The following is a 26226-nucleotide window of genomic DNA, read 5'->3' as shown; positions in this document are numbered from 1 at the left end:
AGAAATTTGTTATTAAACCTATTTTGTTGTAAAATGTTGAAAAACTGTTGAAGACCCTTGGGAAATAATAAAAATATTTATTTTCAGAGTAAGATAATATTTGGTCTTCAACCCTTCAGCACTCTCTTGCGGACCCCGGTTTGAAAAGCCCTGCTGTAAAGTTAAATCAGTGACTCACACACACACACACACGCACACAGAGATTGTGTCCAGCAGTGGTCTTATTTTTGGGCATTATCCGTCTGTAATTCCCGGTCTATATAGTCTATCACCCGCTCCTCAATCATCCATCCGGTCCTCTGCTCGGTTACCGCGCAGCAGCTCCGAGAATCACCCGCTGTGGAGCTTAAAAACCGGTCAAACGCGACTCTCCGACCGCGCGAAGAACCAGAGAACCGGCGCGCGCGTCTGAACTCCACGGGAAACAGAGAGAACTGAGCGGAGCAGCTGGAGAGAGGGAGAGGGAGTGGGAGAGAGAGGATGAGTGAGAGGACTGTCAGGAATATTATTTTATATTTTTTAGCCGATTGAAATATACAAACCTTTTGTTGTCTGTCATTATCTTTTTAATAGTCATACAATAGTCTTTTTATGCATATTATGATTTCATCATATTTATAAATATATAAATAAATAAATAAGTATCCCTACTGTTTTATTTATTGTGTATATAATGCGCATTATACTTGACATGTCATGCCAATAAAGATCATTTGAATTGGATTGAAAGAGAGAGAGAGCGAGTGCGTGTGTGAGTGTGCGTGCGTGCGTGCGCGCGCTCCGGTGACGTCACGCTCCTCGGCGGCGGTCCTAAAGTCGGTAACGGCGGACAGACTCAGTTTAACTCGTGTAAAGCCGCGGACGGGGGTGATCGGCTCCGGCGCTCGCTGCTCACACCAACGGGAATATTTGGCGTTTGGCGCGGAGCTCGAGAGGAGCGCGCGGCCGTTATCCGCACTCCGCGATGGATCGGAGACTTTTAACGGCTTTTCTCCTCTTCGCCGATGTTTTCTGGATCTCCACCGGAGAATTCCACGGTAAGAGACATTCGGGGTTTTCTGAGGAGAAACTTCCTGTCGGCCAGAGCTTCTCCTCAGCCTCTTTAACAGCTGAAATTAACTTTACAAAGTTTCCGTAGATCAGTTTGACTGTGTTTGGTGTCGGATGGAGTGTGTGTGTGTGTATGTGTGTGTGATTCTCCGACGCCACAGCCCAAACTTTCCTTCACCGTGAGTTTCATCTTCTCTCTGCTGGAGAAAACGGGCTCGCATTCCAATTCACACAATCATACAGTGTTTAATAAATAACCCGTGTGTGTGTGTGTGTGTGTGTGTGTGAGTGAGTGTGTGTGTGGTGAACTTTTGGTTTTCCAGTTGTTTCTAAACACTCTAAAACGCGCAGTTCTAACGTTTTTAAAGGTTTAACGTTACATTTTAACGGCTTTTTTCAAATAAATTTAAATTCACTTTAAACCCAACGGTTGATTCTGTCCGTTTTGACGCATCTTTGGGTTACTATAGTCCAGATTATTTTAGGAGCGTAACACAAAGTCCTGTTTTGATGTCGACATGGTTTTGAAGTGGGTTTTGGATCCGTTCATTATGGTATTCGCGCCATATATAAAGGCTGATGTATGACAGTAACCCTTAGTTTAAAAACAGGCTGGGTTGTTTTAACATAACGTTGGGTCAAATATGTACAAAACTAACATTGGGTTAATTTTTAAATGCATTTTAAATTTAAATTACACTTTTATAAGCCAACAGTTAGTTTAGTCCACATTTGAACAAACATTTGATTAAATAACCGAGCATTTTTAGTGTGCATTATATCTTTCAGCTTTCTAGACATTCTGTTTCATTATCAGAGCCGTTATTTGAGTCTGTTTTCCGTCATTCAGCGCTGTTTAAGATAACACTGACTCCCCTTTGTGCTATTTATATCCTCACTTGTGCTATAATCTTATTTTTAATGCAAAACAGTCAAACGGAGCCGACATGTCTGCTCTACAACCGCCTTTTGTTGACCTGCAGATGTTTCATTGTGTGTCTCTATAAAGTTTTAGTGTTGATGTTGAATCTGAATGCACTTTTTCCCAGCCGTGAGCACATCTGTGTGCTTTAATTAAAGCGTTTGATTTGCTCTCGCACTAATTGCTTCAGTTCGGATCTCAGCTGTGCATTTCTCCCTGCACTTTAATTTGCTTTTATGAATGGTTTTAGTGTTGAGACATGTCTTGAAAAGGCTGTCATAAACTAAATCACGTGCTTGTGATTTGCGCACTTTACTATTGTAGATGTAAATAAACGAGGCTGCTGGCTGAATTGTGTATTTAAATAAATTTTTTAGTAAATGGTGTATTTTAATGCATGTTGAGTTTCTGTGTTGCGGCTTTGATCTCCGTGAGTTGGATGATTTCTGCAGATGTTTCTTATGTGTGTTTTGTGTCCTGATGGGGGCAGCAGTGCTCACACATGATGAGGGATTAGTTCCAGATCCCCGCTATCATACAAATCCCACAGAAATCCTATATATCAGATGCCCGTGTGACACATAATAAGTAGTTTTACTGGCTTCAGCTTAAATATCTGGGGATTTTATTTATGGAAGTCTCATTTATGGAAATAGAGATGTGCAATTGGCTGAACACATGAATAAAATACTATAGTAATATATTTTTTGTAGTAAATACTAAATATATTATTGTATTTTTTAAGAGCTCCAGCATAATGTAGTAGTATTATTGTGAACTGAAAAACTGTAATAAATACTGTGGTATACTATATATATATATATATATATATATATATATATATATATATATATATATATATATATATATATATATATATATATATAATGTGAAATATTGTAGTATATATACTCTATAGTTGTAGAAAATGACAGTATTTTGGTGATTTGTTTGTATTATTAGTCATGACAACATATGTTTAATCATATTTTAAGTCAGTGTAATGCAACAAGTTAAAATGACTCAAAAGGTTATTTTGATTCAAATTAAAAATTGAAGGCAACGATGTATTTTTTTATTAGGCCTGCGCAATATTTAAAAATATAAAATTGCAATATTTTGTATTTCTGCAATATACATTGCAATATGAAACAGCTTTATTTGGAGCTTTATTTTAAACAGCTTTATTCATTTTAGGTTGATTTGGGGTGATTTTGCAGAAGAGTGAGGCTCAAATAATATGAGATTAGATAAAGGGAATTCTAAATTTCTAGAATCTAACAGTGTTCAGGTACAGATATTGAATAATCAACTGTGCACAGTCTTCAGTGTTTGTTATTTTTATTAAACTTACAAACATTATAATTTCTTCTGGCCGGATGTTTTAAACCAGGGGTCACCAATCTGGTTCCTGGAGGTCCGGTGTCCCTGCAGGATTTAGCTCCAACTTGCCTCAACAAACCTGCCTGGGTGTTTTAAGTATACCTAGTAAGAGCTTGATTAGCTTGTTCAGGTGTTTTTGATTAGGGTTGGAGCTAAAATCTGCATATCACCGGCCCTCCAGGAACAAGTTTGGTGACTGCTTTAAACTCTAAAATGTTCACACAGTCACAGGCCTTAAAGGGATAGTTCACTCCAAAATGAAAATGTACTCACCCTTCACTTGTTTCAAATGTTTGAGTTATTAAAATATCATCTTTTTGTGTTTAACATAAACATTACAAAGTGAATTATGATTTGAGTCATTTTTGGGTGAACTATCTCTTTAAAAACGCATGCAGATGATGCGCCGCTGATTATAATCAACTATAATGACTTATCCTGGGATGTGACTATTGCGGATGCAAACATTCCGATATCAGTGCTGAAATGATATATTGTGCAGCCCTACTGTGTATTGTTTTATTGCCATAGCAACTATAGAATTGGTACAAAAAATCATAAAAATCTATTACTATTATTGTCGTATTTCCATAGCAACTATAAAATTAGCACAAAATAAATTATTTTAGTTGTTTTTATTACCATAGCAACTATAGAATTACTACAAAATAAATGATTTTACTAGTACAAAAGGTAAATAATTAGTTTTATTGCTATAGCAAATTTAAAATTATCAACTTAAATTTTTAATTACTATAGCAACTAGAATTAGCACATATTAATTACTTTAGTTGTTTTATTACCATAGCAACTATAGAATTAGTACAAAATATTAGTCATTTTAATTGTTTTGTTACCATAGCAACTGTAGAATTAGCACAAAAGATAAATTACTGTTATTATCATTTTCCATAGCAACTATACAATTATTACAAAATGTTAATAACTTAATTGTTTTATTGCCAAAACAACTAATTAGCAAAAAAGTAATTATTTTAGTTTTTTACCATAGCAACTATAAAATTAGTGCAAAAGATAATTTTTTTGTTGTTTTATTGCCATAGCAACTCTAGAATTAGTACAAAATATAAATTGTTTTAGTAGTTTTATATTGCCATAGCAACTGTAGAATTAGCACAAATAAAGTATTTTAGTTGTCTTGTTACCGTAGCAACTAATGAATTAGCACAAAAGATCAATTGTTTTAGTTGTTTTATTACTATAGTGACTATAATATTAGTACAAAATATTGATTACTTTAATTGTTTTATTATTATAGCAGTTATAGAATTTGTACAAAATATGAAATACTGTATTTGTTGTATTACCATTGCATGCCAATTAGTATATTGGCTTAATTGAAGTACTTGACTATAGTATGGGTTAAAAACACTACAGCTTTACTATAGTATTTTTCCATGAGTGCATTCATTGATAAAAATCCACCAGAAGAGAAAAACAAAAGCAAACATTGGTTCAGAGTGCAGAACAAATTCAGTGTAATGTAATAAAGGCAGTCATATGAGTGTTTTGTACAGAGCTGCTGTTCTGTTCTGCACAGGAAAAAAAGAAGCTCAAATCAGATGCGTATTGCTCAAGATCCTGCCTGAGAAAGAGCGTGTTGTCAGCATGGAGCTCAGATTCACTGACCGTTGCGCCCGGGCAGGATGAGCATTATGGAGATTATTTTGACTGGTGACGCAGAGGATATCCTGAGCCGCAGCGCCGCTAACAGCCTCTTCCGTGGATTCAATAGCGCTCTGGTTGTGGCACACATTGTGTTTGCTTCACATTGTTCTGCTTGGAGTGTTGTTGACAAGCTCACACTCATCATCACGGGCATCACCTGTGTGTTTTCTGGGCTCGCTCGTCTTTCCGGAGCTCCGCTGGGTTTCCTTTTAATTAGTTCAGATCATATTCATGGAGTCTTTCCAACACTCGTGGGATTCTGAAAGTAGATCGAGGTTTTAATTGGAGGCCAGTTCTATAAAAACAGTCTTGAAATGGAAGTTTGATTGTGTTGCTGCTGTGTGATGTTTCGTGCAGTGCGTGCTGAAGCCGTACGGGCGTCTGGAAGAGGTCTGCAGAGTTTACCGGCGTCTGCCAAAAGCATTTCTTCAACCTTGTGCTGAATTCCAGAGCGCCCGCCCGGTGTTTGTTGTGGCTGAGCTCTGCAAACAATTGTGTTTAGGTCCAGTGTGAGGTGTGTGACTTCCTGTGCGGCATTCCAGCAGTGTATACACACACACACACACACACACACACACACACACACACACACACACACACACACATTCAAAGATACATACATTTACACAAGTATACAGATCTTTACACAGACGCACGCGCACACACACACACACACACACACACACATGTAGACACACCTTCAAATACAGACAAATACATGCACGCATGCAGTTGCACACATATATGCATATATCTTCACACACATGCTTACACACACACACACACACATGCACTTAAATGCAGTGATTTTAGCCTCAGTCACTGGAATATGCAGATGGTGTGGATGTTCACCTGCAGGTCTGAGGACTGTGTGTGTAAGTGTGTGTAAGTTGCTGAGTAAACAGTGCTGTACTAATGAAAGCTCGCTGGTCCTCGGGTGGGCTACAAACAAGCATAAAAGCTAATGAATCAGCCGCTTCTCCAACAGAGAGCTGCTGCGGTGCGTACGGTGGACAGGTGGTCCGCCAGCGGCTCCAGACCATCACGCTTCATAAAACACCATAAATAAACAAGCGTCAGGTGATTAAGCCCTAATAATACGACAACCGCTGTTCACTGAAGTTAAAGCGCTTTGTAGGTGACTGTAGAGCTCAGAAATGAAGACAGTTAATCTGCAATGGGCCAACGCTGTCCTTACGGTGGGTCCTTGTTTTTTTTTGTGACGTGATGTGGATGTCGATGTGATTACGTGGTGAAGCCAAAGATACATTACTAAGTCACTTTCAAAACTTTCTTGAAAATTTCCCACTGTAAATATGTATCAACTTAATTTCTGATTAATAATTATAATATTAATAATAACAGATTTTGTTTGTATAGCACTTTTCCTACTTAATGTAACTCAGCATGTTGTAACAAGCATAAAAAAATATTAAAACCAATTAAAAACTACTAAATTTAGTGCTAAGAAGAGATTTAGATTAGAAGTATGCATTAATAAAAACTTTACATTAAATGTGATTTTTCCCAGTATTTAGATAAAAAACATCATATTCTTGATCTTTATTTATTATTATTATTATTATTAATATATTTTATTATTAATATTATAGATCTTCTCATTAATTTTTAAAATGATCATATTCTAGACATGTTTATTTATTTGTATAATTTGTTATTATTAATATTATTGCTATTATTATTAATATTATAGAGTTTCTTAGTGTTTAGATTTTTTTAAAACCATCACATTGCAGACATATTTATATATTTATAATTATATTATTATTATTATTATTATTATTATTATTATTATTAATATTTATCTAATTCCCCAATATTTTGTTTTTAAACCGTCTTATTCCAGACGTTTTTATTTATTTATTTATTATTTTTATTATTGATTTATTATTATTATTATTATTATTATTATTATTATTGTTATTATTACTATTAATATTATAGATTTTCTTAATATTTTGATTTGTTTAAACCAGGGGTTTTCAAAGTCTAAGACAGTGGGCCTCCCTTTTGACACAACTTATCCATTGGCGCCCCCCTCCTCCCAAACACGCACACACACACACACACACACACACACACACACACACACACACACACACACACACACACACACACACATATATATATATATATATATATATATATATATATATATATATATATACACACAGTATATATAAAGACACAGACAGATGTCAGACTGTTAACTCACTTTTATCATCATTTGCATGAAAGTGCAATTATTTACAGAGTAATAACAAGTATTTTAATATAACGTTTTAAACTAGGATGATGGTTAATATGAATAGAACAGATCCAAGAACTGTTAATCCCATTCAAAACAGTCAAAGTTTAGCGGGTCTCATGCTGTCATTAGCCAAAATATCTTGACAAACCACACTTAAAGGTCGTGGTTCATCAGCTGGTCCTGTCCACGTAAATCCTAAACTCAGAAACCGATCCTTTGCAGGCAAGTGCACACATAGGGCTCAACCTGTGCAGTGCACATGCCCTCTTTAGTCCTGGATAGAAAGTGCCCTTCCAAAATGATCAAAAGTGCCCCCGCGACGCGGCACACCCCGGTCCCGCCCTTCAGTAGGCGCGCGACAACACCGCTCTTGAGCACGCGCGCGACAACACAGCTGATCAGAACGCGCGCGACAGACCCTCCCCCTGTATTGGCAGGCTTACCAAACAGAAGCGAATTCACAGCTATGACCTTCTGGGTAAAAAAGATTTTCTTATTTTTGACGTATTATTTTTTTTAGCTTTGTTTAATTAAAACGTTTAAATATAATAAAAAATACATATAATAATTAAACTTAATAATTATATTTTCATTATATATTTTTCACGCGCCTCCCCTGACATGCTCTGGCGCCCCCCAGGGGAGGCGCGCCTCACACTTTGAAAACCCCTGGTTTAAACCATAAACATTCAAATAATTTATTATTATTATTGGATTTACCTTCCATACTACAATAATATTCATATATGCTGTTCAGTGTTCATATCAAAAAATATTATTGAAACCAACTACTATTAACTTTATTTAATTTATCTTAAAATTCTGCCTTTATTCTTCTCGCAATTGCAAGTTTGTATCTTACGATTCAGACTTTATATCTGTGTTTTGAACTCAAAGATAGTTATTTTGTCACTTGTGGAAATAAAAAAGCAGCAGTATCCAGACATGTGTGATATTTGTTATAAATAAATAAGGTGATTAAGCTCTAATAATATGACAGGCGCTGTTCACCTCTTTGTAGGTGACTGTGTCGGCCTGAACGAGCTCAAAAAGCAAGCTAATTAATCCACAATGGGCCGACGCTGTCCCAATTTCAAAGGCTTTTCTGGTAGCGAGGCTTTTTTGATATTCTCTGTCTGCCGCGGTGTTTTCGTGAGCCGGGAACGCACCTCTGCGTGTGTTTGACCACAGGCAAATATCTCCATTACTGTCAGCACACTTTTAATGGCCCTCCTTTGACTCATTAGCAATTTGCTGGGCCTAGTTTCACTTCACTGCAGCACTTTTCCATGCTTTCCTGACCTAATTATGAGCAGGACATTGTTTCTTGAAGGGTAGAGAGATTTTATGATAAGAAATGGGCCCACTTTAATGTTGGATGATTGACAAATCACTTTATATTTTGACTGATTTATAGGGAATGATTCTGATTCGTTTATAAATCAGACATGGTGGCCCATGCATTGGAAATCAGATGAAGCTGAAGACATTAATAGATCCAACAGATCCAACAGTGTGTTTCTGTAGTTTTTAAATGGACAGTACAACAAAAATGTACATTTAGTTATGTACTCATGCTCCACTTTTTTTTCTGTTGAAAAAAGAGAAATTGGTAACACTTTACAGTAAGCTTGCACAGGAATGTTTTTTTAAGTGCCTTTTCCACCATGTTGTCAAAAAGTTGACTGTAAACAGAAGCTTGCAACACTTGCCCCACCCCTGAGTTCTTCTGATTGGTCCACAGCTTTAAAACTGACATCTGTTTTGTGCTTTGCTTTTGTTTGGATTTGTTTTGCTTTGTTTTGCCTTTTGTTTTGCTTTTTGTTTTATTTTGTTTTGTGTTGTGGTTTACTTTTTGTTTTCTTTTTTTTTGTTTTGCTTTTGCCTTTTTGTTGTTTTGTTTTGCTTTTTGTTTTGTGCTTTGCTTTTGTTTTTTATTTTGTTGTTTTTTGTGTTATTGTTTTGTTTTGCGTCACCTGCTGTTGTTTTGTTTTTTGTTGTTTTGTTTTGTGTTGTGCTTTGCTTTTGTTTTCTGTTTTATTGTTTTGTTTTGCCTTTATTTCGTTTTGTTGTGCTTTTTTTTTGTTTTGTTTTGCGTTTTGTTGTTGTTTTATGGTTTACTTTTGTTTGTGCTTTGCTGTTTATTTTGTTTTGCAGTTTGTTTTGCATTTTGTTGTTTTGTGCTTTGCTTTTTTTGCACTTTGGTTTTGTGTTTTGTGCTTTTTGTTTTGTGCTTTTCTTTTTTGTGCTTTGCTTTTGTTTAGATTTTTGTTGGGACTTGTTTTGTTGCTTTTGCTTTTGCAGTTTTTGTTCTTGTTTTGCATGCTAACATGGAGGTTATCAGCACATACTACTTCACTGCAGCACCGTTTATGTTTTCCTGCCTTCAATATGAGCAGGACATTGTTTCTTGAATTGTAGAGAGATTTTATGATAAGTTATGGGCCCACTTTAGTTTTGGATGAATAACAAATCACTTTTTATTTTGACTGATTTATAGAGAACGAGTCAGATTTGTGGCCCATGCAAAAAAATATGTAACACCTTTACAGTAAAGTTGCTCAGTAATGGGTTTTAGCTTGCAACACTTGCCCCGCCTTTGAGTTCTTATGATTGGTCTACTGCTTTGGAACTGACATTGAGCTGTTTTGTTTTGTTTGTGTTGGGTTTTGTGTTATTGCATTTGTTTTGCTTTGCTTTTATAGAGTTGGGTTTTGTTTTATGCGTTTGTGTTTTTGTTTTTTAGTTTTGCTTTTGTTTAGCTTGTGATTAGTTTTGTTTGCTTTTGTTTTGCTTTGCATTGGGTTTTGCTTTTTGTTTTGCATGATAACGTAAAGGTTATCAGCACACAGTAAAAAAAGTTGACAACTTAAAAGGCAACGTACTGCACAGCTTTTTTGAGTTGACTTAACTTTGAACCCAAGTACTGCACTTGACTCAAATTAAGTTGCTTCAACTAAAAAAGCTCTGCAGCTAGTTACTTCACAATTTAGTTTAGTCAACTTTTATTGTTATACAGTGTACTTCCTCACTGCAGCACTTTTGTATGTTTTTCTGACCTAAATATGATCAGGCCATTGTTTGTTGAAGGATGAAAGTGTCCTCAGTGAATGGACCGTCTCCGCTTCATGTCTCGGCTCAAGGCAACAGCTGAAAGTTCCTCCGTGTGTTCGCTCCGCCATGTGTTCGTCTCCCACGTTTGCTGACATTTTTAATTGTTGCCAAGCATCGATGCCCAGCGTTAATCCCAGAGATTTATTTATGTCTGCGCTAAATAGAGGAGGCGTAAATATTTGAGCTGCACGCGTGGACCGTGTCGTGCCAAATTGTTTTTTTAATGACGCTCTAATTATTTCTCACACATTTTTTTTCTGGTGTTTATTGTGAAGCTGGCATGTGTGTGTGTGTGTGTGTGTCTCCTGCGCTTTTCATGTTTGCTGCTCTTCTTTATTACACACCGGCTGCCGGCCCGTCCTTCTGTTTCCTGCTTTTGTCAACAGGAATTCATTTGAAGTCAACATGAAATGCTGTTATAGAGCATTTTACTGTAGATGATGACACAAATGCATGAGTATATCTGGAGGAAGAGCCAACAATGCATTGATTGAGTCTAATTTGTATGCCAAAAGTAATGTTCCTGTTCCATGAAGACATTTGATAAAGGTCTCTTAGTGTAAATATATCAAAACCTAATTCTTGATTGGTAATATGCATAGCTAAGAACTTATTTGAACAATTTTAAAGTTGATTTTCTCATTATATTTAGATTTCTAGTTCAAATACTTGTATTGCAACATATTGGCCAATTATAACTAACCAAACATCACTGCAAAGCTTATTCATTCATTCATTCATTCATTCATTTTCCTTCCGCTTGGTCCCTTTATTAATCAGAGGTTGCCACAGCGGAATGAACTGCCAATTTATCCATGTTTAACATAGCGAATGCCCTTTCAGCCGCAACCCAGTACTGGGAAAGACACACACACACACACACACGCACACACGCACTTATACACCACGACCAATTTAGTTCATCAATTCACCTATAGTGCATGTGGAAACCCATGCCAACAGGGGGAGAACATGCAAACTCCACACAAAAAAGCCAACTGACCCAGTTGGGACTCGAACCAGCGACCTTCTTGCTCTAAGGCCACAGTGCTAACCACTGAGCCACGTACTGCCCTAAAGCTTATTCAATTTATATCTCAATTTAAAGTTATTTAATATCTGTATGAACACACACACACACACACACACATTGAAAATTTGGTTTAAACAATTAGTTTGCATTAATTATCACAAATGCTGTTCATAGAGGACATATTATTGTATAATCTTAAAGCAAAAAATATTATTATAACCTATTACATTTATTTTATCGCACTCAGACTTTCTTTCTGTCAAATACAAGTTTATTTCTCAAAATTCAGATTTTAGAACTCAAAATTTTCACAAAAATTGTGAATTGTAATCCAAAAAGCCAGAAATTTAGATATTTATTCTAAATCTGACATTTCTGTTGATATTAGTGTTATTTTCTTATCATTATTGTCAAATGTAATCTCAGAATTTTGAGAATTAAGTCAGCATTTTTGAAATATGTCATTTTTAAAAAGGATTTTAGTTTTCTTTCACCATAAATGCAATCTCTGGCGTATTGTCTGCAACATCCCGAATGTTTCAAACCAATAATTAACCAATTTGCAATCCTTTTTATAACTAATTGCATACAGTACATTGTAGAGAATAAGAGTTGCCCAAAAGTTAATCTCTTTCTGTCATATACGCTCAGATCAGCTTTATTTTTCCGCTTTTCCCTCATATTTATTTGGCTAACACACACACATATACACACACACACACACACGACAGCAGTAATTTAACACTCCAAATAACCGCATCGCTGGAGTCCGGTGTACAAGTGCAGATTTAATTGCATTAATAATCCACTCATTGAGGGCTGACATTGAACCTGCCCTTTCAGAGCCACGGCAGCAGGAAATGCCACAACAGCTAGAGCCAAAATGGAGGCCTTTTCCTTGTTAATAATGGCACATCTTGTTTCGGCTCCCGTGCTGGCGCATGAATAAAGTCTCAGTGAAACTGGAGTTAAATCAGTCCAGCTCTCAGCCTTCACACTGCATCTCTAATTGGTTTTCCATTGCGAATTCTGATGAAGCTAACAGAGATTTATAAAGCATAAATGCTGGTTTGTGGTTTTATGCATGAAGTTGTGTAGATTTTTGTTTCTGATGGTTTTGTTCACACCCATTTATATACAAGTCAGTGCAGCGATCGTTCTTCTGCAATTTATGCATCAAAGGTGTCTAATTTATAAATTCATCATATTTTTAATCATAATTGTTTTCTATCTCTCTGTCTGTCTATCTATCACTGTATCACTCTATCACTCTATCTATTTATTTGTTTATTAAGTTTCATTATGATTCATTATTTTTTTAGTAATTCATATTTATTTATTCATTCATTTATTTATTTATTTATTTATTTATTCATCCATCCATCCATCCATCCATCCATCCATCCATTCATTCATACATTCATTATTTTGTTTATTTATTTATTAATTTCTTTATTTACTTATTCATTTATTAATTAATTATTTATTCAATAAATTATTACATAAATGTTTTTATTTATGTACTTTATTATTCATTTGTTAATGAACTAATTTATTCATTCATTCATAATTTTTTCATTAATTAATTGATTAATTAATTAATCTATTTATTAATTTACTAAGTTTACTTTTTTCATTTATTTATCTGTTCATTCATTTATTTATGCATTTTATTTATTTCATTTATTTATTTATTTATTTATTTATTTATTCATTCATTCATTCATTTATTTACTAAATGTATTTTTTCACTTATTAATTTATTTACTATATTTACCTATTCATTCATTCATTCATTTGTTAATTAGTTCATTTGTTTATTCACTAATTTACTAAGTTTATTCATTCTTTTTTTATTCATTTTTGTATTCATTTATTTATTCACTTGTTTATTTTTCTATTCTTTTATTCATTTATTAATTTATAATTTATTCATTTATTTAACTTTATACGTTCATTCATTTATCTAATTATATTTTATTTGTCTATTTATTCATTTATTTATTTACTGATTGATTCATTAATATTTTTATTCTCATTTATTTATTGATTAATTCACTCTCATTTATTTTCATTTTTTAAATCGTGGAATTTTGAGTCTTTTTTTTTTTTTTTTTTTTGCTATTATGTGTTTTTTTTTTTTCTCTGAGTTTTCTTTTTTTATTATTAAAAGTAACCCAATGGGAGGGAAAAAAAAAACATAAATGCAAGAATGACAAAGTAGAAATGTCACAAACATTGTAATTCCAAGATAAAAATCAGACATGCAAAGAGAGAAGAAAACTTCATGCATGAAGTAAACACACACTCCGAGAACTGCACAGCACACAGTGCGTAAAACAGTGCGTTTCATTAAGCCTGAAGTATGAGTGCGCGTGTTTGTGTGTGTGTGTGAGTGTGTGTGCAATAGAGCTGGTCTGGGATCAGATGAAGCACAGATGCTGCTGATGCAAGCGTTTGCTGCAGTAAAACTCTCTCTGAAGGCAGCCAGATCATTAATAAACATTATGCAAAATATGTATGTAATTTGTAAAATTAATATTGAACCAAAATAAAACTGCAGCATTAGTGTTTCTCATTGAAGCTCCTCCTGGAGAATGTCTCGGAGCGCCGGGACGCCTTTTTAACCTTGAGTTGGTGCTTTCAGCGGCTCCAGAGGCGTTTCAGGAGACGGCAAAGGGAATTGTATATTAAAATGTGCCCAATAACAGCTAAAAGGCAAATGCCTGTAAATATTTAATTGGGCATTATACAGGTTTTGTGTGAGTTCCGCTTCTCGTGTTAGAGTACGAGTGAGACAGCAGGAGATAAAGCTCAAAGTTGGGAGCACTGAAGGCATCTGCAGATACTGTATTCTATACTATATTTCTCTAGATCTATATTACTCTCCTAAAGTCTGCATGAAATAAAATGTAATGTTTATTTTGCTAGTGCACATGGTTAGTGTTAAAGTGAAGAGTACAACATGGTATAACGGAGTTGAGGGTCCAAATGCAGTGTCATAAACAGTCCAAGTTGGAGCAATCGGTCTCAGGCGAAGAGATCGGTACAGGCGGCTTACAGCATAATCGATAAACAAGGGCAGGGTCAAGAGGCACAGCAAGACTAGACGGGATTAACACTTTGTAAAGTTACAGGTGAACTAGACTCAGCAATGAATGAGTGTGAGTGTGCTGTGTATATAGTCGAGGATAAAAGTCCATGATTAGCTTCCAGCTGTAGGAAATCATTGTGTTGTGAAACTGGTGTGTATGAGGTGCATGGTGGGATGTATAGTTCATTTCAGTGGCAGAACTGTAGTTTGGGTAATAATGAATGTTTCCCAATGATCTGGCTAGATTGCTGGTGATTGACACTGGTCGTCTGCATCAGCTCTGGAGCAGCAGTTCGTCTCTTATGATTGAAGAATTATTCTTCCAAGCAGCTATTAGTTTGTTGTGAGTGAAAGATGAGAGGAGGAGCTTAAATTGAACCCCACGCCCTGTTATAATGATAATAATTTTTATTATTATAATCATAATAGTGTGTGTAAAAAGGTGCTATGTCAGTTAAATTTAAATAATAATAATAATTGAGGGCATTATTTCAGTTTGTTTTAAAATATATTAATAATGATGATAATAATAATCATAATAATTGTTGTGCAGGGGGCACTATTTCGGTTTGATTTAAAAATCATAAAAATAAATAATAATAATAATAAAAATCAATAATTATTGTGTTGAGGACACCATTTCAGTTTAATGAAAGAATATTAATATTAATAGCAATTATAATTATTGTGCAACGGGCATTGTTTCAGTTTGATTTTAAAAAGTATTAATATCAATAATTAATAATAATCCTAATTATTGTGCATAGGGCAATATTTCAGTTTAAAAAAGTATTAATAATAATAATAATTAATAATAATCTTAATTATTGTGCGGAGGGCAATATTTCAGTTTAAAATAGTATTAATAATAATAATTTTCATAATCATAATTGTGCGGAGGGCAATATTTCAGTTTAAAAAAGTATTTATAATAATACTAATACTAATAATAATTAATAATAATCATAAATGTGCAGAGGACATTATTTCAGTTTTATTGAAAAAATGTTAATAACAAAATTAATAATAGTAATGAATAATAATCATAATTATTGTGCGGAGGGCAATATTTCATTTTGATAAAATTATTATTAGTAATAAAAATCAATAATTATTGTGTTGAGGACACCATTTCAGTTTAAAATTATATTAATAATAATAATATTTAATAATCATAATTGTGCGGTGGGCATTATTTCAGTTTAATTAAAAATATTAATAACAAAATTAATAATAATCATAATTATTGTGCGGAGGGCAATATTTCAGTTTAATAAAATTGCTATCAATAATAATAATCAATAATTTATGTGTTGAGGACACAATTTCAGTTTAATTAAACAATATTAATAATAATAATAATAATAACAATAATAATAATAATAATAGAAATCATAATTATTGTGCAGAGGGCAATATTTTAGTTTGATTTAAAATAATTATATTATTAATATTAATGATAATGATTATAATGATGATGATGATGATGATATCAATCAATTATTGTATTGAAGGCACTATTCCAGTTTGATTAATAATAATAATAATAATAATAGTAATCATTGTGCAGAGGGCAATATTTCAGTTTGATTTAATTATTATTATTATTATTATTATTATTATTATTATTATTATTATTATTATTGTGTAGAGGACACAATTTCAGTTTGATATTAAAAATAAATTATTAATAATAATGATAATAGTAACAATAATAATAAATAAATTTAGTTGTGTATATTTAATATAGAGTAATCATATTCTTCATTTTTAATTTACTCTTATATATTTTTTTACTTTTTGTTTATTTATTTTTTATTTTACAGTGTTCAATTATAGTTTTTTCACAGTTATCTGATATTTACTAGCACTTCCTGAGTGTGGTGTGTTTGTGCATCAGTCTGTTTTTTATATATAGTGTATTGTCAGATCTGCTCATCTCAAGAGAACAATAGTTTGCACACAAAAAGACAGCATTTGTGTTTTGCACATTTTGACATGGTTTTCAGTCCTCCCGCCTGCTTTCCTCGCTCCATGCGCCTGTTTTTGGGTCACTGTCAGTGTTCAGGAAGGATATATGGATTTATGAAGCGCCGCAGGACATGCTCCGCTCCTTAACACCTCATATTTCATCTGCTCCTGATGGATGAAACCCTGAATGTGTGTCAAGCGTTTATACGAGCGGGACGTTTTCAAGGAACCGGGCTCTCTGGTGGCGTGGGCAAAGTTAAGTGAGGTTAAGATCTCTCCTCCAAATTAGAGCAGCTGAGCTTTTTAGAAGACGCGTCTTTCTGAAAGGCTTTGGGAACGTTTGACTCCGTGCTCATGTGGGAGCTGCTCTATAATGGAGGAACATTTCAGGACGCTGTTTTTGTGTCAATGTGAAACCGCTTCCGCTGTCATAATGTGGTGAAATGCTATACTGCGCTCAGACAATGCAGGGCGGGAGCTGAGTTTTGTCCTTTGGGAGTTTATTACGTCGTAATTTACACACTGTCGTATTATTTCACTGGTGTTTTTGAGTGAGAAGATATTTAGAAGAATGCTGATTTTATATGCAAGTACTACAAAGTTTAGATTATAAATATAAAGAGGTGAAGTCAGGATTATTAGTCCTCCTGTTAAATTTGAATTCTAATTGTAATCTTCATAGTTTTAAAAACTCATTTCTAATAACTGGTTTCTTTTGTCTTTGCCTTGATGAAAGTACATTATATATATATATATATATATATATATATATATATATATATATATATATATATATATATATATATATATATATATATATATATATATATATATATATATATATATATATATGCACAAGATATGGTTTCAGCACCGATATCGCATTGTATGCATCCATAATAGGCACATTACAAGATATGCATGTTTTGTTTCAGTTCATATTATAGTTGACTAGAAGCCATAGTTCAAAACACACAACACTTGTGGAGGCTCTGCAGAATTGAACCATGATAAGAGTGCAAGTCTATCATCTGCATGTGTTTTAAGGCCTGTGACTGTGTGAGTATTTTTCGAGAGTTGAAAGCAGTAGTGCATTTTAGGGTTGGGTGATGTTGACCAATTTGGCATTGTACCATGTCTAATGTGAAACATCGCGATGGACAATGCCATTGTCATCGTGGTGGGGGGGTTGTTAAATATCAATTAATTCATAAATTAATTAATTGTAGCCTACCGTTTTCACTACCTGACACGCATGGTCTTTGCTTGACCAGTAACCAAACCCTAAATAAATAGTTACACGCAAATGACCACCTGTCAATCACTTTCTTTCAGCGGGACTCTGGTATGAATAGGCAGTGATCTAATCCATCTAATGGCTTTTCCCACAGCTGGTGGAGGAGATGAGAGTTCGGTTGGAGTTCACTGTAGTGCATACATTTTCATTGTTTTCACTGCAAACTCCTCACGGCGTGTGCTGATGGAGGATACATTAATGCAGAATGCATCTTTGCACCTATGAACGCCAAACGCAGCACTCAGGAACAGATTAAAACAGTTGTTATGTGAACAATGCTTGCCCCGCCTTTGTGCTCTTCTTATTGGCCAACCGCTCTAACAGAACACGAATGATTGGCTATTATCAGCCACCAATATCTCAGTCAATGCCTTCAACCTTCAGTTGACAGGAGCTACAACCGCGGAAATGTGAAGTGCTGAAGATGAGAGAATGACAATAACACTGACAGATTTACCCACAGTTACTAATAATGGCACATCTTATTAGTGATCATGTGCTGAATGTTAATCCCTGTTAATGTTAATCACTTTTCCAAGAGTGGAGAAAAGACTTCCAGTGGCTTCAAGTCCTCTATGAAAATGACTAAAACTATTCACTGTAAAGTCTGTGGGACGAGGTTTGCAGGTAACAACAGCGTTTGCCACTGAATCTACACGTTAAGCGTGAGAGGTGCTGTATAATCCTTCATTTAACCCTCACCATGCTGTCAGTCATGCAAGCAGCAGCTATATGTAACGTTAAACACAGATGATGAAAAGACAGCTATTGTTATGAAGATGACATGCAAATAATAAGTTATACATCAATAGAAATGTGGGGCTCAGCGTCGTGAAGTTTGTCGGCCATCGGCGTTGGACGATGGCATCGTCTATCGCCACAACCCTAATGCATAAAGAAGTTTAATAAAGATTCATTTGAATCATTTATATGATGAATGTAATGTGTATTTATATTGCACATTTATCATGTATGGCCATACACCTAAAGTGCTTCACAATCATGAGGGGGGTCTCAACACCACCAGTGTGCAGCTCCAGTTGGATGCTACAATACAACAGCACCAGTGCTTCACCACACACCAGCTATAGGTGGAGTGGAGAGACCGCGATAGAGCCAGTTCTGTGGATGGGGATGATTGAGAGGCCATGATGGGTAAGGGTTTGGCCAGGACACCGGGGTTACCCCCCTACTCTTTACCAGAAGTGCCATGGGATTATTAATAAGCACAGAGAGTCAGGAGCTCGCTTTAACATCTCATCCGAAAGACGGCGCCCACTGACAGTATAGAGTCCCCTTCACGATACTGGAGCATTAGGTCTCACACAGACCACAGGTTGAGCGCCCCCTGTTGGCCTCACTATCATCACTGCACACAGCAACCTTGTTTTGCGATGTGGTCTCCCTGTGGTCAGCCCTGCTTCGCTTCAGTGATTAACCGCTCTTGGGCTGCAGGTTGATATGGCTGTAGACAATGCAATGTTATTTTAAATTTGATTAATCAATTTCTGCAACCAAATACTGCTAGACTGTCCCCAGAATACCTTAAACCATGGTTTAATTTGCTTATATATTAGCTCAAATGTGTTTATTTGTGATTGTAGTTTGTGTAAAATGTAAATATAATAAATGATATAAATATATTTATATTTCACTTCCCTGAAAAAAATAAATAGTAATAGTATCTTTTCTAAATAGAGCTATTTAAATCATCTGGAGAAATCCTATTTATTTCGCAATATATATATCCCAGAGACAAAGATATAATGTACTCCTACTAGTATTCAGCTTAAAGTGACATGTAAAGGCTTCACTAGGGTAATTAGGGTAAAGTTAGGGTAATTGGGCAAGTCATTGAATGACAGTGGTTTGTTCTGGAGACAATCCAACACTAATATTGCTGAAGGGGCCAATAATATTGACCTTAACATGGCTTTAAAACTATTAAAAACTGCTTTTATTCTAGCCCAAATTAAACAAGACTTTCTCCAGAAGAACAGATATTAGAGGAAACTCTGTGAAAAATTCCTGAATCTGTTTCATATAATTTGGGGAATATTTGAAAAAGAACAACAAAATTTTAAAGGAGGGTGAATAATTTTGACTTCTCTTATTACTTTTCTAAAAATGAGCAGACTGATCAGTGTTGAGCTCAAAGTCCTCAGCAGCTCGATTAAACAGCATCATATTGTAATATTAATAAATAACTGTGTGAGTCTCGTCTCTCTGTATCCTGCGCTGGTGATGGTTTTGGATCCTCATCAGTGAGGTTTTGTTGGGTTTGCAGATCTCCGAGTTTCTCTGCTCCTCTCACTGGAGCGCAGAATTAGTTTGAGTGTTTTTTTCCAGGCAGGGTTTGTGGAGCAGATCTTTCTGCCACAAACCAGGCAAATCTCCATTGGCAAATGCAGTAGATGCCAAATTAGGCAAATCCCTGTTTAGCCCAGCGAAGAAAAGAGAATCATTCTGTGTGGCTCGTCTTGGAGGATCCAGAAAGCTCCTTGCCCAAACTTCTCCTCCTAATACTCTGAAACAAAACCTTCAGCATATCTCACTCAATCCAGACCACTTACTATCAGCAGGAAGACGAGAGCAGAACTGAGCAAAACGTTTTATTCAGTATTGGCCATTTCTCAAAAACAATTAGTTCAAAGCAAGAGCAGAACGTCTGTCTCAAAATATTGTTTCACTATTGAAGAAAAAAAATTAGCATAATAGGTGCTCTTTAAATATAGAAATTTAGTTCACTGTGGTCCGATGAAAGTTAACTATTTTGACCCCTGATTAATGTATAATTCACACTGTTTGATCTCCGTTATGTTGGTTCAAACAGGATGTATTTCCTTAAACAATTTAGTTAGTTTTACATGGGATTTATGCAAATTTCACACATTACATGTGTCTATCTTGCAGTCTCCAGCAATCTAGCTACTGTGGATCGCTGGAGAACTACAAATCTGCCACCAAATGGACTACAATCCTGTCATGCATCTAACACACCTGTTCCAGTTTTCCCTGTTGACACACACACACATAGAGACACACAGCTGAAGCTCATCCTTGATTCATTAGCTGGACTATCATTTACACACACATTGCTGAGTCTTGTGAACCTGTCAACATTACGAAGCGTTTACCTTGTCTTGTTTTTCCTATGCCATGTTTCTTGTCCCTCACTTTGTTTATGGTTTATGTTAGCCGCCCGGACTAATCCATTTACCTGTGACCTATTATTATTATTATTATTATTATTATTATTAGGACATCCAAAGATGCCTTTACAAGTTTTTGACTTTAATAAGGACAGCAGGAGTCAATGATTTATTTCAATTATTTAGCCTGACATGTTTACTGTTCCACAATATTTTAAATGTTTTTCTTAAAATAATTACATAGTGTTCAATTGGGATAATTGCTGTTTTTTTCTACTGATTTAAAACTTTTTTTTTAACAAATTTTACTAACTTAGAGCATATTTTTAGAGCAGTAACCACAAATACCGTAATACTTTTATCCAAGGTTATCATACTGTCAGAATCCACACATGTAGAGAGAGGAATCACAATAGAGCTCGACTTGACTTAAGCTTTGGATTATAAACTCAGATGTGGTTTGAAGTCAAGTCGAGCTCTATTGTCACTTCGCTGCCTGGTCTGTGTGCTGGTGTTAGTGTCAGGTGTTGTAGATGAAGCCGCAGACTCTGAGTGGCGGGTCATTGGGACCGGCAGGAGATCAGATTCGGGATTCGCGAACCGCTAGAGTCTCAGAGCCGCAGGCGAATCCGCAGGCGCTGCATTAACAGGACAGAGCCCAGAGCAACCCCACAGACCTGAACGCACACACACTAAAGTCTGCACGGGTCTGAGAACAGCTCCTCGAGTAACACTAGCTCTGTTTACATCCAAACAGGAGAATTAGACTGTAAAACCTCATAAATCATTAGTGAATAAAGCAGCGTTTCAGTCCAATGAGAAACAAAAGAGAAGAAAATGATCCGTTCCTGCTGCTCCTGCACTGATATTGGTCAAAGAAGTGTAGTTTGATGCATTTGGAGAAACCACTGTGGTGTCTTCTAATAAATAAGTTGCTCCTCAGAAGACGAAGACACAACGAACTCAAGATAAATCGCTATTTTCAATCCAGGCTGTTTTTCACAGGCTAAAAGTCATCATGGGCTTCTCTTAGCTCTTTTCCTGCTGTCATATGCTCTGATTGGATCGGAAATTGGTGTGTTCATGGATGGGAGCTGGGGTGTGTGTGTAAGTCATTAACCTTGATTATAATCAGATGTGTTCCCAAGTTAGGTCATGAAAAGATGTGTGCATAAGTTTACACCCCCTTATCGAGTCATTTAGAGGAGAAAATGTGCTGCTGTTTTTACTTTATGGGATTATGAGCTATGCCTCCATCCAACAATGTGAATCAATAATGCATAAATGTGACTTGTGTGCATATCGCATAATAAAGCAAATAAAGACATTGCTATATAAATAAATATCACATATGTAAGATTTTACCCACCGGACCAATGACGGAATCTAGTGTCGTGGTCGAAGGAATTCTGCGTGTATGCCTTCTCGGGTGCTTCTGGAAAAAGTGATTTTACTTTATTAAAATACATTGATTCACTTCTGACTTTACGCGTAAATTAATCTGACCTTAATTTGAGTTATTCTCAATTTGCCATTTATGTTTTTTAGCTGATCACATTTTTAGTTGTGATACAATTTAGACATTTTCTTGGGTCCGATATTCTTAATTGTATGTTCATTAGGGATCAGATGCCGCTCAGAGTTCTACGCCCTTGGTTTGCGCGGCTTCTCACGAACAGTACGTCGATACTCTGAAGTTAGTCAGAGGATGCAGGATTAACTAATACTCAATTGTCCTGGTTGCCAACTGTTCACTCATCCTAAAATAATAGTTAATTTAGCCATGCAACTTCCTCATTTAAGTGATTAGATGAGTAAAGAGATCTTCATGCTGTCGCGCCAAAACGGCTTCGTACAGTCAAATGTGTCTCTTAATCAAATCTAACTAAGTCGAATCATCAGGGTAGAGCAGACTCCACTTAATCTACTGGATACAATGAATTGGGATCAGCACAACATCACGTCACATCTGGGACAAAAAGGGAAAGCTGGAAACACAAAGGGTTAATTAGTATAATTAGGCAAATTATTAGACAACAGCGGTTTGTTCTGCAGACAATTGGGGGAAAAGTCATAATTAAGGTGGATAATATTGATAATAATTGATGACATTGATAATATTGAATAAATATTATTGGAAATACTGTAAACATTTTCCTCCCCTTGGTAAACATCACTTGGAACATGTTTTTAAAAAAGTAAAGTTTACTGGAGGGCTGGCTATTAATTAATTAATTAATTAATTTATTTATTTATCCATTTATTTATTAATACATTTATTTAATTTTACATCTATTTATTTATCCATTTCTATATTTATTTGTCCATCTATGTATTTATTTATTTATTTACTTTTCCATCTATCAATTTATTTATTTTTGCCTATTTATTTATTTATTTATTCATTTACTTTTCCATCCATTTATTTATTCATCTATTTATCGGTCTATCTATCGGTCTATCTGTCTGTCTATCTATCTACATGTCTGTCTGTCTGTCTGTTTGCTGTGATTTTGATTAAATAAATGCAGCCTTGTTGAGCAGAAGGGACTCTTTTCCAACTTTCCCCCAGTACTGTGCAATCTTCTGTCCAGCAAATAAATCTTCCCAGTCCCACCAGCAACTGCTTCATTTCCTCACACATTGGCACCAGGCGTTATTAAATCAGGACATTGGCGTGTCTTTATGTCAGGAGACGCCCTTCTCTTGGGTTTGGTCTCTCTGTTGTTTCCCAGCATGCACCAGCATGGAGCGTTGTGTTCTGTGGCTTGCGTCCCATCATGGCTAATTTGTTCCCATCTCTTGAGACGGAGGGTATTTTGTAAGTCTCTCCTTAAAGTGAATGAATAAGGAAAGTGGGTCATTGGCGTTTGCTCAATACTTACAGCTTCGTCCAAATATTCCAGACTCTCCAACTCCCTTTTTTAGTCTTTATTATTCAGCCAAGCATAACGATGACATGAAGCAGAGCCTCGATTTCTGACACGTTCAGCATGTAGACCATCAAACCAGACACACCTTCAGCATTTCTTACTCTATGCTGGAGTTTAGAAAGTGGTGATCAAATCTGAGTAGAAGCTGTTAGGATACATGTATTTATTATGTAAAAATCACTTTTATAAAAGGTTTAAACAGTTGTCTGACAGCAGTGTAGACATTTGGCAATGGTCCACATCAATTATTTGTATTTTTTTATAATCAGACTTGATGAGTGAAGCACTTTGATTGACATTCTCTCTTTGTACGTGTCATCAGAGGGGGAAAGCCCCGCCCACTAGCGCCTATCTCTCCTTCATTAGCATAAACAGCAGCCCTGAGTGAGAAGCAGCCGTCTGTCCATTAGCCATTAGAGTGTTTGAGCTGCTGAAGATCATGTCAGCATAGACTAAGAGCATTATAGATGTGGAGTTCTAGATGAACAGCGACAGGAGCCACAGAGACTGACAGAAGCATGAAGCACACACTGAAGCACACATGCAGACTAGGTTTGTGCGAAATGGGCAAATGATTTTCTTAGATTTTTTTTTTTTTTTAATTTGAATCATGATTTTGACACACACAAACGTTTGACAGTGTAAATCTGTAACATATTTTCTAAGGTAAACAATTAGATTTTTGTCAAAGACCTGTAACGTGTCTCTAAAGCAGACATAAGGCAAATGACAAAGATCACCCAGTAAAGGTGTAACAAATTATCCAACCCAGGCTCATTCTGAAAACGTAGCCCGGTGGATGTTTCTGGAGACCGGGAAATACGTCCCTGGAGGTATGTATTTTTGCAGTTTATGTTTTTGCGAATCCGCGAGAGGCCGCTGTGTGTGCTTTTTCACATCTTAAATGCCTCTCGCAAGTGCCATTTGTGCCCGCGCTGTTCTCGCGTGAACTTACTATAGACCGCTGTCAAACGGCCGTCTGTCTGACTAGCTGAATAATTTACTGGGCGACCGGCCAATCAGCTGACCCACCCTCCTCCTCCTCTGAACCAACCAATTTTACAGATTGACCCGCCGCTCACCCGCTTACTTCCCTAAACCCAACCAACAATTTACAAAAGCCGTCCAGAAAAAGAAAAACGCTTGTCTGATTTTTAGCACGTTTTGGGATTTTACCACATTCTCACTCTGTTCTCACTTTATTTTTTGGATTCTGTTTTTCATTCATTCATTTTCTTTTCGTCTTAATCCCTTTATTAATCCGGGGTCGCCACAGCGGAATGAACCGCCAACTTATCCAGCATGTTTTTTACGCAGCGGATGCCCTTCCAGCCGCAACCCATCTCTGGGAAATATCCACACACGCACACGCACACACACACACACACGCACACACACACTACGGACAATTTAGCCTACCCAATTCACCTGTAGCACATGTCTTTAGACTGTGGGGGAAACCTGAGCACCCGGAGGAAACCCACGTGAATGCAGGGAGAACATGCAAACTCCACACAAAAACGCCAACTGAGCCGAGGTTCGAACCAGCGACTTTCTTGCTGTGAGACGACAGTACTATCTACTGCGCCACTGCAGCGCCCGATTCTGTTTTTGCTTTGCCTGATTTCTGGAACCGCTCTTCCCCGGACTCGAACCCAGTCATCATCGTCGTGGTCAACTCCTCTATGCATCTCAAGTCCGCCTACGTATACGTCAAGCTAACTGGAAAAACTGGTTGCAGCAGGAAAGCCCTCCACACGGAGGTAAGCGCTCAGCTGTTCAGCGCTAAAAGGAACGCCGTCATACCGCCCCGTAGTGTTCACTTAAAAAATGAAATGCAGAAATACATACCTCCGGCTACGTAATTCAAGATCTCCAGAAACGTCCACGGGACTACGTTTTCAGAATGAGCCTGGGTTGATATTCTCTCTAAAAAAGACTTATGGCAAAGCCAATATTGTGTGTGTGTGTGTGTGTGTGTGTGTGTGTGCGCGCGCGCATCTTCAAACACATCAAGGCTCTGATGTTCTGTTTGACCACATCAGATGTAGTTGTGTGTAGTTTTTATGTGTCCAAAGACTTGTTTTTGTCATGCATAGATAACAGCCCTCTTTGTGACGCTTGTGCGAAATAGCCCATTCACAGATCTCGTCTTTTGTGCGCACAAGTTCGTTATTCCCAATGGAGGCGGTAAAAACTCACTTAATTTTGACTCAATATTTCTGAAAACCGTTTACTTCTGAATAAAATGCTTCTCGATTTAAGATATTGTAGATATTTAAGCCTAGAAACAAGACAAAAAGTCTAAATAAGAAA

General features: G+C 36.0%; 1 protein-coding gene across 1 annotated transcript in view; it reads left to right on the top strand.

Annotated features, from left to right (window-relative positions):
* Nucleotides 1-962: 962 nt before the first annotated feature.
* ptprma (protein tyrosine phosphatase receptor type Ma) overlaps nt 963-26226 on the top strand; it is a gene marked incomplete at both ends in the record, with an annotated part of 269837 nt that continues 244573 nt past the window's right edge. The window contains 1 exon segment of the mRNA NM_001018133.2: nt 963-1037. Coding sequence (NP_001018143.1) covers nt 965-1037 — 73 coding nt within the window.

This window comes from Danio rerio, chromosome 24, assembly GCF_049306965.1.
Source record: "Danio rerio strain Tuebingen ecotype United States chromosome 24, GRCz12tu, whole genome shotgun sequence".
NCBI classification, from domain to species: domain Eukaryota; kingdom Metazoa; phylum Chordata; class Actinopteri; order Cypriniformes; family Danionidae; genus Danio; species Danio rerio.
This window is presented reverse-complemented; position numbering and strand designations above follow the sequence as displayed.